Genomic DNA, 13,446 nt, shown 5'->3' with positions numbered 1-13,446 from the left:
ATATATGCTCTGGACCTCGCCAGCATCTCTACTAACCAATCTTTTTATTTATTTTTTATTAAAAATATTTTATTTATTTGACAGAGAGAGATCACAAGTACGCAGAGAGGCAGGCAGAGACAGAGAGGAGGAAGCAGGCTCCCTGTTGAGCAGAGAGCCCGATGTGGGGCTCGATCCCAGGACCCTGAGATCATGACCTGAGCCGAAGGAAGAGGCTTAACCCACTGGGCCACCCAGGCGCCCCTCTACTGACCGATCTTAAAAGTAAGTGAGGGCCATACCCAAGATCAAATTCCTCATCATCTCCCCTGCCCCTCCTCCCTCATCATGTGCCTTCATTTAATGGCACTTCCATGCCTCTGGCTGCTTAGGCCAAGATCTTTAGGGACATCTTTGACACTTTTTTCTTCTTTTCACACCCCACATTCAATCCGCCTGTTGGCTCTATCTTCAGAATATAGTCTGACCACTTCCCACGACGTCCGCTCGGATCATGCCGATCAGGCCACCACCACTGTGTACCTGGATTACTGAACTAGCCTCTTAACGTGTCTGCTTGCTTCTGAGCCTTTCCCTGTCCCAACCCCTGCTTTCATCTAGCAAGCCGGAGCTATCCTGTTAAAGCGTATCAGATCGTGTCCTTCCTTTGATTAAAAACCTCTGATGCGTTCTTGTCACTCCCAGCAAAAGCCAAGGCTGTTCTTACAAAAAGCCTCCAAGAACCTAAACCATCTCCCCTCTCCCCAGTTAACCCTCTGTCCTCGCTTCTTGCTCTGTTCCAGCCACACCAGGCTCACACTGTTCCTCAGGCACTACAGTCCTGTTCCCGACTGAGGCCCTGGCATGTGCTCTTCCTGCTGCCTAGAATGACTCTCCAGGTATCCGCATGGCTCCCTCCAGATGTCCCTCATGTCCTTCAAGTCTCTGCTCACATGTCACCACTTCAGAGCCTGTTTAAAGCTGAAATTCATCTGGATCCACTCCCCTCCCACCAACCCATCACTCCCTTTCCCTAACCTGCTTTAATTTCCCAAGACATGACATATTTATTCATTTTGTTTTCATCTTGCCCTACTCAAATGTCAGCTCCGAGAGGGGAGAAATTTTTTTTTTTTGCTTTATAATCTGCTATATCCCCCGTGTCTGACACATAGTAGGTTTTTTAAAAAAACAGATTTTATTTATTTATTTGACAGATCACAAGTAGGCAGAGAGGCAGGCACAGAGAGAGGGGGGTAAGCAGGATCCCTGTCGAGCAGAGAGCCCGATGAGGGGCTCGATCCCAGGACCGTGGGACCATGACCTGAGCCGAAGGCAGAAGCTTTAACCCACTGAGCCACCCAGGCACCCACACAGTAGGTTTTCAACAAGTATCTGAAGAATATGATATGAAGATAAGCCCTGACCTGCAGGAGACGGTACAATGATAGTAACTACGGGTGGCCAGAGAGAATGATGAGAAGGTGCTGGTAAGTTCTTTCTGGCAGACAGGAAGTGTGGCAAAGTAAGAAAAAGGAGAGATTATGGCGATGATCAGGTCAAAGTCCCCAGGGTCACAAGACCCCCTCCCCCACCCCCAACTTTCGTGAGGACACAGAGACTGACAGCCAACTTATGCACAATGAATAACAGCCCTGTAGACTGGGTCCCACAGAGTCGGGGAGCGGCTGCCGTTTAAACGCACACGAGAGCGAGAAGCAAACGAGAGACGCCTAAGAAAGCAGAGGGGGGAGCTCTGCAGGGAGTCCACAAGGTGAAGGACAAAAGATGGTTTGTGGTGACCAGTACAAAGAGAGCTTGTTCGGATTACGTCATCAAGTCCCAGAAGCGTCCTTGCCCATTGTGAGAAGAGCAAGGCCACTGAACGATGCTATTCTCCACCCCGAAGGAGCAGCCCGAGGGTCACATAATGGTTTTCAGTCTGTTTGGAAGCTCAGTGAAAAGACAATTTTTAACAGTAAATCCAGATGACGAAACTGGGTGCATTTTCTGACACTGCCTTAAAGAAAAAAACATTTTATTTATTTATTTGAGAGAGAGAGTGAGAGCACGAGCGAGGGAGAGGGACAAGCGGACTCCGGACCAAGCACAGGGCCCACCGTGGGGCTCCGTCCCAGGACCTCGAGATCGTGATCTGAGCCGAAATGAAGAGTCAGACGTTCAACTGACTAAGCCAGCCAGGCGCCCCTGAAGGCTGCCTTTAATAAAGAAGTTTTGTCGGGGGACCAGAAAATTAGTGCAGATCTCATTTTGTAAAAGAACAGCGGTTTATCCACTTGGCAACTACTACTGAATACCAACCACGTACCAGGCACTATGCTCCTACCACGGAGCCACGGATATTTGTGGTTTTGTTTTTGGAAATCTAAACAATTGTTGAACAAACTTTTAAGCTCTAGGTCTTCCTGATGCCTGTCAATTCTTCATCACCGGGAGTTAGGTTGTTTAAGCACAAAAAGAGAAGTTAATAATGTATTCTAATATTGCAGACCATCAGTAAGCAAAAGCGAAATATTCAGTTATCGGTAAGTGAATGTATTTCAGAGCTTCCCAAAGTAAGTCTGCTGATAAACACAAGTGGACAAAGAAACCGTTTATTGGTTTTATTTTTACTTTGGAATCTACAGTGGAAGGTCACAAGCCTAAAAGAGAGCGAAGACCTCCTAATGGCAGACAGAGGAGCCTCCGAGGTTGAGCCTCGGAAGGAGTTTTGTTCAGGCTGAGCCTGGCGACATGTTCTAGACTAGCCAGCGTTCTGTCACCGGCCCATGTGAGGGACCGGACGTGCCAGGCAGATGCAGAACATCACGAAGAGGTGTTATGCAACTCTAGTCTTTTCAGGTTCGCCCAACAGAGAGCCTTTAATCTGAACATAAAAATAACCGTTACCAACACGCGCATGACAACTTACAACCTCTCATCGGCCCTGCGACCCGCAGATCCCACTCGGACAGTATATGGAGCCTCAGAAGTTTGGTGGCTAAGGGACTTAGTGCAGAATTTCGAGCTACGAAATCCCTGCTCCTAGGCCTCTTGGTTCAAGTCTTACACTTTGAAATATCAGGCCATTTTAAATGGCGTCTACACAGCCATCCTCCTTGGGGCAAACCGTGGATGACAGTGTACAGAAACGTGACTTGGTCTGCTGCTTGCTGAAATCTAGAGGGAATAAGGGGCACTTTTCTGGAAATGCCAACAGAGCTCCTACCTTCCCTTAACTCATTTTTGTGTCTAAGTGGCGACTGGTACCTACAAACCTCCTTTGTCACACATGCAGTGAGTAGTGGGGTCCCACCGCCCGCCTCCTGTGCACTATTCTGCACGCTTCGGCCCTCACACTAGGCACCCATTACTATGCTAGCATGGCCTGGGGAGACGGGGGCTGTTTGGTCTCCCCATTACTAAACATCTTGCTTTACTCCTAATTCTCCCCAGCAGCATGATCACCACACAGCCCATACTTTCAAACTGTTTGTGACAACGTAATTGGTGACTTTGCCACCCTGTGCTTGGTGTGGACACGCCAGCTCTCCAGCACTGTCTGATAGAGCTCGTGGTTAACAGGCGGCTGTCGGCGACACAGGGACCCTAGCAGCAGGTTCCCCCCAGTACCTTTCAGGGTAACTTGACCGGACTGGATTTATTTATTTATTTATTTTAAGATTTTATTTTTTTATTTACATGACAGAGAGAGGGACCACAAGTAGGCAGAGAGGCAGGCAGAGAGAGAGGAAGGGAAGCAGGGTCCCTGCTGAGCAGAGAGCCCGATGTGGGGTTCGATCCCAGGACCCTGAGATCATGACCTGAGCCGAAGGCAGAGGCTTAACCCACTGAGTCACCCAGGTGCCCCCGGACTGGATTTATTTAAAACAGCGAATTCTCTTTACACTCTTCTCGCCTGACTCTTGGAGTTAAGAGATGGTTGTTCTGCTTTTGTGATCTGGAGTTGCAGCTGCTTCCAGGTTACGGAAAGCAGTGTGGGGTGAGGCTAAGAGCACGACTTCGGAGTCAGACTCCATCTGGAGTGGAGTTCTAACTCCATCACTGACTAACCCAGACAGGTACCCGAAGTACTTAGTCCATCGCTCAGTACAAAGTAAACGCTTAGTAAACGTTAGCTGTTCTTTTCTTTCTTTTTTAAAAACATTTTATTGATTTATTTGACAGAAAGAGACACAGTGAGGGGGGAACACAAGCAGAGGGAGTGGCAGAGGGAGAAGCAGGCTTCCTGCTGAGTAGGGAGCCTGATGCAGGGCTCCATCTCAGGACCCCAGGATCACGACCCGAGCTGAAGGCAGACACTTAACCGACTGGGCCACTCAAGTGCCCAGAACTTGTTCTTGTTTAAAACGAATTTAAAACATGATTACGAAGACCAAGTACTCAAATAAAAGGCAAAGGATCTAAATACTCTTCTCTCCAAAGACACGAAAATGCTCAACAAGCACAGGAAAAGACACCCAGCATCATTAGTCATGCAGGAGATGTAAAGCAAAACCACAGTGAGTTGTGGCTTCACGCCCAGAGGGACGGCTACAATAAGTAAGAGAATAACAAGTGTTGGTAAGGATATGGAGAAAGAGAAAACTTGTGCCCTGCTGGTGGGAATATTAAATGGTGCAGCTACTTTGGAAAACATTCCTCAAAAAGTTAAAACACAGAAGCGTGTCTGGGTGGCTCAGTGGGTTGAGCGTCTGCCCTTGGCTCAGGTCATGCTTGTGGGGTCCTGGGAGGGAGCCCCACCTTGGACTCTCCACTCAGCAGGGAGCCTGCTTCTCCCTCTCCCTCTGCTCCTCCCCACTGTTCATTTTCTTGGTCTCTCTCAAATAAATAAAATCTTAAAAAAAAAAAAAAGAAGCTAAACACAGAATTGCCATTTGATGTAGCAATTCCACTCCTACCTAGTATACTCCTGTATACCCAAGAAAAATGAAGACATATGCCTCCACAAAAACTTGTACACATTTGTAGCAGCGTTGTTCCTAAGAGCCAAAAAGTAGCAACAACGCAAATATCCATCAACTTAAGAATGGATAAGCAAGTGTGGTGTACCCACACAGCGGACTACTACTTAGCCATGAAAAGGAACGAAGGGCAGAGGCATCCCACAGCATGGGTGTACCCTGAAGATATGATGCTGAGTAAAATAAGTCAATCACAAAACCCACACATTTATGGTTCCACATATATAATATGCCCAGAACACGCAAACATATGGGGGTGGAAAGTAGGTGAGTAGTGGCTGCCTAGGGCTGGAGGTGGGGGGTTGTATAGAAAGACAGGAGGGTAAAAGTTAAAGGGTACAGGGCTTCTTTTGGGGGTGAGGAGAATGTTCTGGAATCCGCTATCTCTGGTGACAGTCGCCCAACACTGAATATACTAAAAAACATTCAACTGTACACTTTAAATGGATAGACTGTATGGTATACAACTTATCTCAACAAAGCTGCTACCCAAAAAGTGGTTTGTTCAGCTTTATCCTTGCAGACACTATTCTTAAAGATTCCTGTCCTTGTTGGTCATATTCAGTCTTTGCCTCCTGGCTGCTTCTCTGGGTGTACTTTCTACAAAGAGGAAACGCTGTGCTGCCTCTGATTTTCCCTCTTTCCTTTTCCCTGGTTCCAGTGCTGGCCACTGCGGAGCCTCACTGCTCTAAAGGGGCGCAGTGGCCGCACCCTAGTGTAGATGGTGAGAGCATGGGCTCTGGAGACAAACCATGTGGGTCTGAACCCAGCTCTACCACTCACGGGGTGTGTAACCTTGGACAAGTTATTTAGCTTTTGCTTTCACTTCCATATCTGTAAAAAGAAAATCATAATGAGGAAAAACATTAGGGAACATCAGAAAAGTACCTAGATTAGTAAGGGCTCAGTGAAGGGCACTTCCTTCTCTTCTTTTCATTGGTCTGAGCAATGGCTGTGCAGCCAGCGTGTCCTTGTTCTCCTAGAACCTGTTTCCTGCCTCTGTGGGTGCTTTTGCGGACGCACCCGTAACTGCTAACACCCTGGACGGTCAGCTCATCTATGTTCATGGGCTCAACCATCAAGCTGCGTTCCTCCCACCGGCTGATGTCCTGAAGCTCCGACCGCCTGCCGGACAGGTCTATGCTGGTGGCCCACTGGGGGGGCTTGGTAAGAAAAAACCCAACTCTTCTTTCCCTAACTCTGACTCCTTACTGGAGGTGGTGGCACAATGATTCTACCTGTCACCAGGATACACACCTGCCCACACATCCCATCCATTACCAACTCCTGCCAATGTTCCTTCAGAAACAATTCTTAGCTCTGTTTCATCACCTTTTCCCCACCTTGGCTTCAGAGCAGAATCATCTGGGCAGCTCTGAACCCTCCCCCCCCACGCAGACTATGGTTTAGACCATTAAAAAAATTTTTTTTTAAATTTATTTGACACAGAGAGAGATCACAAGTAGGCAGAGAGAGAGAGAGAGAGAGGAGGAAGCAGGCTTCCCACTGAGCAAAGAGTCCGATGCGGGACTCGATCCCAGGACCCCGAGATCACGACCTGAGCCGAAGGCAGAGGCTCAACCCACTGAGCCACCCAGGTGCCCCGCTTTAGACCATTTAAATGAGGACGCAGGCATCAACAGTTTTTTTTTTAAAGCTTCCCAGGTGGTCCCAGTGAATTTCTCATCCAGGCTAGAGAATCTGATCCAGCCTTTGGTCCGGCTCTCAAGCCCCACCTTGCACTGATTCTGGCTTTGCACTTCCACTGCGGCCACAATGAACTGCTTATAAAACCACCCCCTCCACTGTCTCTGTCCGCTGTACGCTTCGCCATCCCGTCCATCGGGCTCACTCCTATTTATCTTACTGGTCTCCCGGTTGCCTCCCCCAGGAAAGCTTCTCTAACTCACCCAACTACAATGAATGAAGTATTCCTCCCTCTGTACTCTCGTCGTGCCCAGTGAATATTGATCACTGTGCTTACTAGTGTGCTGTTCTAGAATTATCTGCCTGTGTGCCTGACCCCCCTCACAGGGCAATGTGCTACCTGAGCCCAGGACTAGCTGACACTTGTTTTCATATTCTCAGCAGTTAGTCCCTGTCTGGCCTTATGCAAAGACTCAGTTCCAGAGGTGAGGAAAGGTTTTCTGGAAAGAGGTTGTTTATGCCAGACACTGACGGATGGGTTGGATTTCAATACATATTTTTTCACTCAAGGTGAAACCACCAACTTGATAATGTGTAAGTGTCAGACTCTACTTAAGTCTGGGGCCTCCATGTATTCACTACAATTTCTTATACATAGACTCTTGGTTTTTTGTTTTTGTTTTTAATTTTATTTATTTATTTGTCAGGGATAGAGGGAGAGAGAGCAAGTGAGCACAGGCAGACAGAGAGGCAGGCAGAAGCAGAGGGAGAAGCAGGCTCCCCGCTGAGCAAGGAACCTGATGTGGGACTCAATCCCAGGACCCTGGGATCATGACCTGAGCTGAAGGCAGACGCTTAACCAACTGAGCCACCCAGGCGTCCCTAGACTCTTGTTTTATACTAAGAATGTTTTATCTTGGGTTTGCAATGAGGATCAACTTGTAAGTTCCCTCCAATTTTTTAGAAACAAGATGGAGTAAAAACTATAAATAACATAGTAGTCTATTACCCTAGATCATATTTTCTTTTACTTTCAAATCAAACTTTCTTCTGCTTTTGAGATACGTATGATTATCTTGGATCAAATTATCTCTATCTTGACCATTTAAAAATTTCTTTTGCCTACTGTAATATGAAACAGCTTGCTGGCCTGTACCCACAGACTATGTCAAGGAAAAAGAGAAATTCCACAGAAATTCCATCACGACTACATATAATTACAAATACGTTTCAAAGGGTGCTTCAAAAGAAATACACAATACAAGTAATGTAGTTTGTGTCCTTTTAATAAACACACTTGCATAGTTATATTACAATTTTGTAAAAATAAAAACAGATGACCTCATGCCAAGCGTGCCCAGCATCTGCACAATCTCAACACCTTTAATACTATAGTTTTAAGACACACAAAATAAAAATTTAAGGCAAAAACAGCACTTTGCAACAATTTAATAACTTATTACAGTAGCATCACAGCAGCATCCAATAATGCCACTTCAGGCAAAGTCTCTCAGTATTTCCATTATAGATTCTATTTACAAAAATTTATAACTAGGTAAAATTTATTCTAAGAAAACTTGGCAAATAAAGCTGTGGACTGGAACTGGCATTTCTTTCTCTACTTTTCCTTCCCCCACTTTCTTTTAAACTGTCACTATTCATTTTGTATTTTAAAATAACAGTTACATTTTTAAATAGTTGTTCTACTTTAAAATGACTCTTTTAAGATAAAGTTTTAGAGGAAACTATATAATGGGTGGGACTGACTTAAATTTTTAAATTTGCTAAAAAAATCAGCTTCAGTTTTAGAACTTAACTTTTTTCATCACTGGAAAACCTATCAGGTTTAATCACATACTTTAAAAATGATTATCACAAGTGCTGTGAAATGTGTAAACCTGGCGATTCACAGACCTATACCCCTGGGGATAAAAATACATTATATGTTTATTAAAAATTTTAAAAATAAAAAAAAGAGAATTTACCAGCAAAAAAAAAGAAAAAAAAAAAAGAAAAAAGAAAAAGATTATCACATACTACAATCTTGAAATAAACAGCTTTAAAAAAAAATTAACAGGTATTTGGAGTCTTCCTATGGGGTTCAGATTTATCCCTATTTAAAAATTCTGTGTTCCTGATAAACCGTTTCCTTCTAATGCTTCTTTCTAAGCCAACTGAAAGCCGCCTCTCATCCTGAACGAGGAAGAGAGCAAACAACGCGGCGGAACGGGAGGTCCTGTGAAGGACCGACTGCATGCGCTTTTAAGAAGGATTTAGGTTACTTTTACATGTCATTCAGTTTCCTTTACTTTTAGCTTTCTCTCAAATATATGGCAAAATACCTACACAAAGAGTGGTATTTCAGGAAATACAGTACACTTATTTTCCAGACCAACATCCAGCTTAAGTATGCCCTTATGGGATTTGATTTAGTCCATGGGTACCTGATGAATGTATTATTTTTCTGACTGATTACAGATGCTAAGCTTTCCTTGAATGTCATTCTTGATAAATTATATTTATCAGGGTTACAGTGAAGCGATTTGAGCTATAAAAATACCTTTGAAATAATTTATCAGTGTATTAGATAAGCCCAAATTCAAAATTAGAAAGAGAAAATGTTATACTAAATTGTGTGGCTAATTAGCAGAGGTTTGATTTCCACTCTCAGGGTTTAAAATGGATTTAAAGTAACTGTCCTTAATCTGAACCCAATCAAATAGTGCAAAAGCAGAAAGTTCAGAAAATAAAAGGCAAGACCAAGTAATCCATACAATCTGGAAGATCAGCTGAATTCACAAGGACTCAGTCTTTGTACTGTCTCCTTTAGTGACTGCAGGCAATCTGTTATCCCACCTGTAAAGTGTTATTATTGCTTTCCTATTAACGTCATATTTTATAAAAGTACCATGATGATGCCAAATACTAAAAACTGAGGTGGTCTAATAGTTAACTAGAAATCCCTGCTCCATGGAACGCACATGTACATCATACATCCCAGGAACGGTAAGCATTTTGAAACACAGACATTTGAACTTTGTAAAGTTCTACCTAAACTGTTGATTCTTTCTCAAGAAAAAAGTTATGATTTAGGCAATGACTGAAATTATTCATTCACAATGTATAGGCACATTAACATAAATATTACACAAAATACGCCTCTAACTGAAACTCAGAGATATAAAAACATATTTCACTCTTCTTAAAGAACTCTGTGAGGAAATAAGACTCTGATTCTATGTACACTTTTCCTGATAATACTCTGACATTCATGAACAGTAGATTGCACTGCAGTTTGTAAACATTTTAAGTTGCATAAACTTCTCATTGATTTTCAAATATAGTTTAATACTGCCTACTAATACCCTTTTTTCTTTCAGCTAGGTACTCTCATATCATTTACTTATTTATAATAATGTTTATTATCTTTAAAGTGTTTTCTGTTCAAGGAAAAGGAGTAAAATCCTATGCCAAAGTAGCCAATGTGTCTGAAGACGAGATATGAGACAGAGAATTCTGGGTGGTAAAACCAATCTTCTAGCCTCAGAGCAGCTTCATGGACACAGAAAAATGCTGCTCTCACATATCTTTCCTTCACTCGAATTCATTTGAGACTGAGCAGAGCCTGTATGCCTGCCTCAGTGGCATTTACACTCTTCAAGGATTCCTTATGATTTTTACCAAATACATTAAGAAGAACGTCAACGCATGTCCTTTTATGACAGTCACCTCATTAAAATAGGTATCATAAATTTTGACTTTAGAATGTATTCTAGATCTAAACGCTAAGGCAGGGAAGGTTTCCTATCTCACCATCAATGATAGGAGTCTTTCATTCCTCCAAGAGTCCATTTTTAGGTCCCCAATAGAGAAGTAACACCTGACTGCTACAGCACACGGTGCAGGACCTTCCTCAGCTCAGAGCTCACAGACCCTAAGGAACTCCCACAGTACAGTGCCCGTTTGTGCGTGGCTGAGACGGAGGAAACATAGCCCACTCTGCACATCCTGCTGGGATAGGCTGCTTTCCTCTTTGCTGAGAAAAAGCTTCCCAGAAGTGTTATTGCTCCCACCCAGAAACACACAGAAAATACAAAAAAGGTTATTTCCAGTTCTTGGCCTTTAAACGATTTCAATATTGGTTCTCATGGTGGCATATTAGAAAGTAACAGTAAACAGTGCATATCTGGGAGCAAATCACATATTGAACCAGTTAAGAGCTCACTGTGATTAGGATCAGATCAAACATAAGAGCAAAACATAAGCAAGTTTTATCTGAACTGTAATGAATATACATGTTGCAGTAACATTAGAAAAGCATGGCAGCCCATTCCAAACCAGTGAGAATAGTTTGTGCAAATAGTGGGTCTTTGTGTGTTTGAACTCCCACCATGTAAGGGCAAACTCAATATGCATGCTAATGACCTACAATTACCAAATTAAAAAAGAAGAAAAATGCTAAAGGATGCCAGAGTGAACAGCAGGGAAAGCCACACAAAGACCCACTATCCTTTAACTTGTTACAAATAAATTTTAACTGTAAATTAGAAACACAAAGAAATAATCACAAGTGGCTCTAACATTCAAACGGAGTTAATGAATTGTGTAGGAGAGATTTGATCAGGGCTGCCTGCCCTGCCTCCACGCTAGAGTCAAACTTGGATAGTGGGTCTCTGGGGTGCTTTCACACTGGAAGACAACATTGGGTCCTATAAAAAGAAAAATGAGGAATAAAATGAACATAAAGCAAATTAAGTGGGTGAGAAAAAAATTTGACTAGTAACATGCAACATCAACTAAACAAATCAGAACTATTAAAATCCTCAATCTTTAAAAAACATCCTAATCACATAATAAAATGAAAACAGTAATTGTTAAGGGCCCAAGAAACACAAATGGTAATCTAAAATTTAACCAGTTTTCACAGACTCATATACTCCTGGCTGTTCTTCCTTTAGAATAGTTTTTATCTCTTCTTTGTATTCCTTATTATATAAGACTTAATTGGAAAAGAGTGTTCCTCCACTGGAAAACAAGAGAAACAACAACAACGCACTTGGAAACCTGTCCCTTCACATCCTGGAAAAGCCAAACGTACCGCTGCACTGGGTGTCTCCAGGGTTCACTAGCCAAGAAGCTTCCATACCCCACAGGTCTGACAAGTATCTTCCCCTCCAGGGGCCAGGGAAGGTACCTCATGCATGTCTAGTTAATGAGATAATCGGGCAAGCTCTGGAAGCTGCCAAACCAATCAGCAGAGCTTACAAACGGTCATGTAGATAGCTCACATTTTGGGGGGATGTTTGAACCATAAAAAACTCGACTCCTCCCACATCCAAATTGAGAAATTCAGTTGCTTTATCTAAAGGAAAGACTTCTCCCAGGATCAGAACTCTTTTTGGAGCTACAAGCTCTACAGTGAAAATAATGCTCTAATACTTCAATTTTATAGTATTTATAATTTTATAGAATTCATAGTATAAATTCATAATACTTGCACTGAATCATAAGCATCTCTCAGATTGACTGGGTTACCATTTATGTGTTCTCAGAAACTAAAATGAAAGGCTAATAAATATTTTAGATAATTTCACAATGATAAAAATACAAATCATGATGAATCATGATGTATTCTGTAAAAACAAAACAAAACAAAACAATCAAAATCAAAAGGGTGGGGGGAAAGTGACATTTTATAAAGGTAAAAAGCATTTCTAAGTGCTGTTTAATTCTCTAATTATTACAAATATAAGAAAGGCTAGGCAATTACTAAGAGATAATTTTATAAAATACCGTATTTCATACTGTGATCTGGATCCTTGTTCTAAAAACAGTGAAACAGATCTTGACTCATGTATCTCTTATGGCATTAGGCATCTTAAAAAAATCACCTACTAAGAGTTTTGCAAACAAACAGTTTAATCAGGTTTTTAATTCTCTGCTAACCTGGATGATGTGTAAATATATGGATATTAAATGAGAAGGTTGCAAAATTAATAGCACCTGTACTCTCAAAGGGTAATTTGAGTAAGTGAATATGGTAATTACTGGCTGCTCTTTATTAAGCAGAAAAAGATCATTAGAGGTAAAAAAAAGGATGGTGGTAAAGGGAAGTTGAAGTATAGACTGCTCTTTAACTCAAGAACCTGTAAAAGAGTTGGCATCTTTTCAGATACGGTCTAATAGTAAGGTCTAAAGCTAAAAGAAAAAGTATTTAAGCAGTATAACTTTTGATTTTGTGAAAAAATTTCTTTTGCAATTTACTGCTTTCATCACTAATATAGACTTGCTAAGAAGAGTGCTGAGTTTAAGACATGCCTGGGGACAGAATGTGCTACATATTAAAGCTTTTGTACTAGCTGAGAGCAAACAGTTTGGTATTACTCACACTGTTGACTTGGATCGGAGTCTGTTGTCATCTTAACATAGTTTGAAGGAAAGAGACCAGTCACCCCGTTGATTTCGCCCTGCCACCAGTCAGGATCATCTTTGTTCAAAACATTGATCAGCTGTCCCTTGGAGAAATTCAGCTCATCCTCGTTATTTGCCACATAGTCATACATGGCAATCACCTGACACACTACCAGAAAAAGAACAAAATAATAGATTAATTATTCCTACAAAGATCCCATGTTACAACTAGGCTAAAATTTCCCTTGAGCTGCTCTCTCTCACCCTCCTTCCTCCATTCCTTATTTTACAAAACAAGGCTCTCCCAGCTACAGTTAATCCACATGAACCACTACACTTTACGTATGAGAGCAGAGGAATTCCACCTTTCCACCTTGAAAAATTTGAAGCAATTAAGTGGTTGGTTCAATTATCACCGAACAGT

General features: G+C 42.4%; 1 protein-coding gene across 8 annotated transcripts in view; it reads right to left on the bottom strand.

The window, feature by feature from the left end:
• Positions 1–13,446, bottom strand: part of ITSN2 (intersectin 2) — a 140,246-nt gene that overhangs the window by 29,282 nt on the left and 97,518 nt on the right. For all 8 annotated transcript variants that reach the window (XM_059132496.1, XM_059132491.1, XM_059132498.1 and 5 more), the window contains one exon: positions 13,000–13,191. In XM_059132496.1, the coding sequence (XP_058988479.1) occupies positions 13,000–13,191 (192 nt within the window). The remainder of the gene's footprint in view (positions 1–12,999; positions 13,192–13,446) is intronic.

This window comes from Mustela lutreola, chromosome 9, assembly GCF_030435805.1.
Source record: "Mustela lutreola isolate mMusLut2 chromosome 9, mMusLut2.pri, whole genome shotgun sequence".
NCBI classification, from domain to species: domain Eukaryota; kingdom Metazoa; phylum Chordata; class Mammalia; order Carnivora; family Mustelidae; genus Mustela; species Mustela lutreola.
This window is presented reverse-complemented; position numbering and strand designations above follow the sequence as displayed.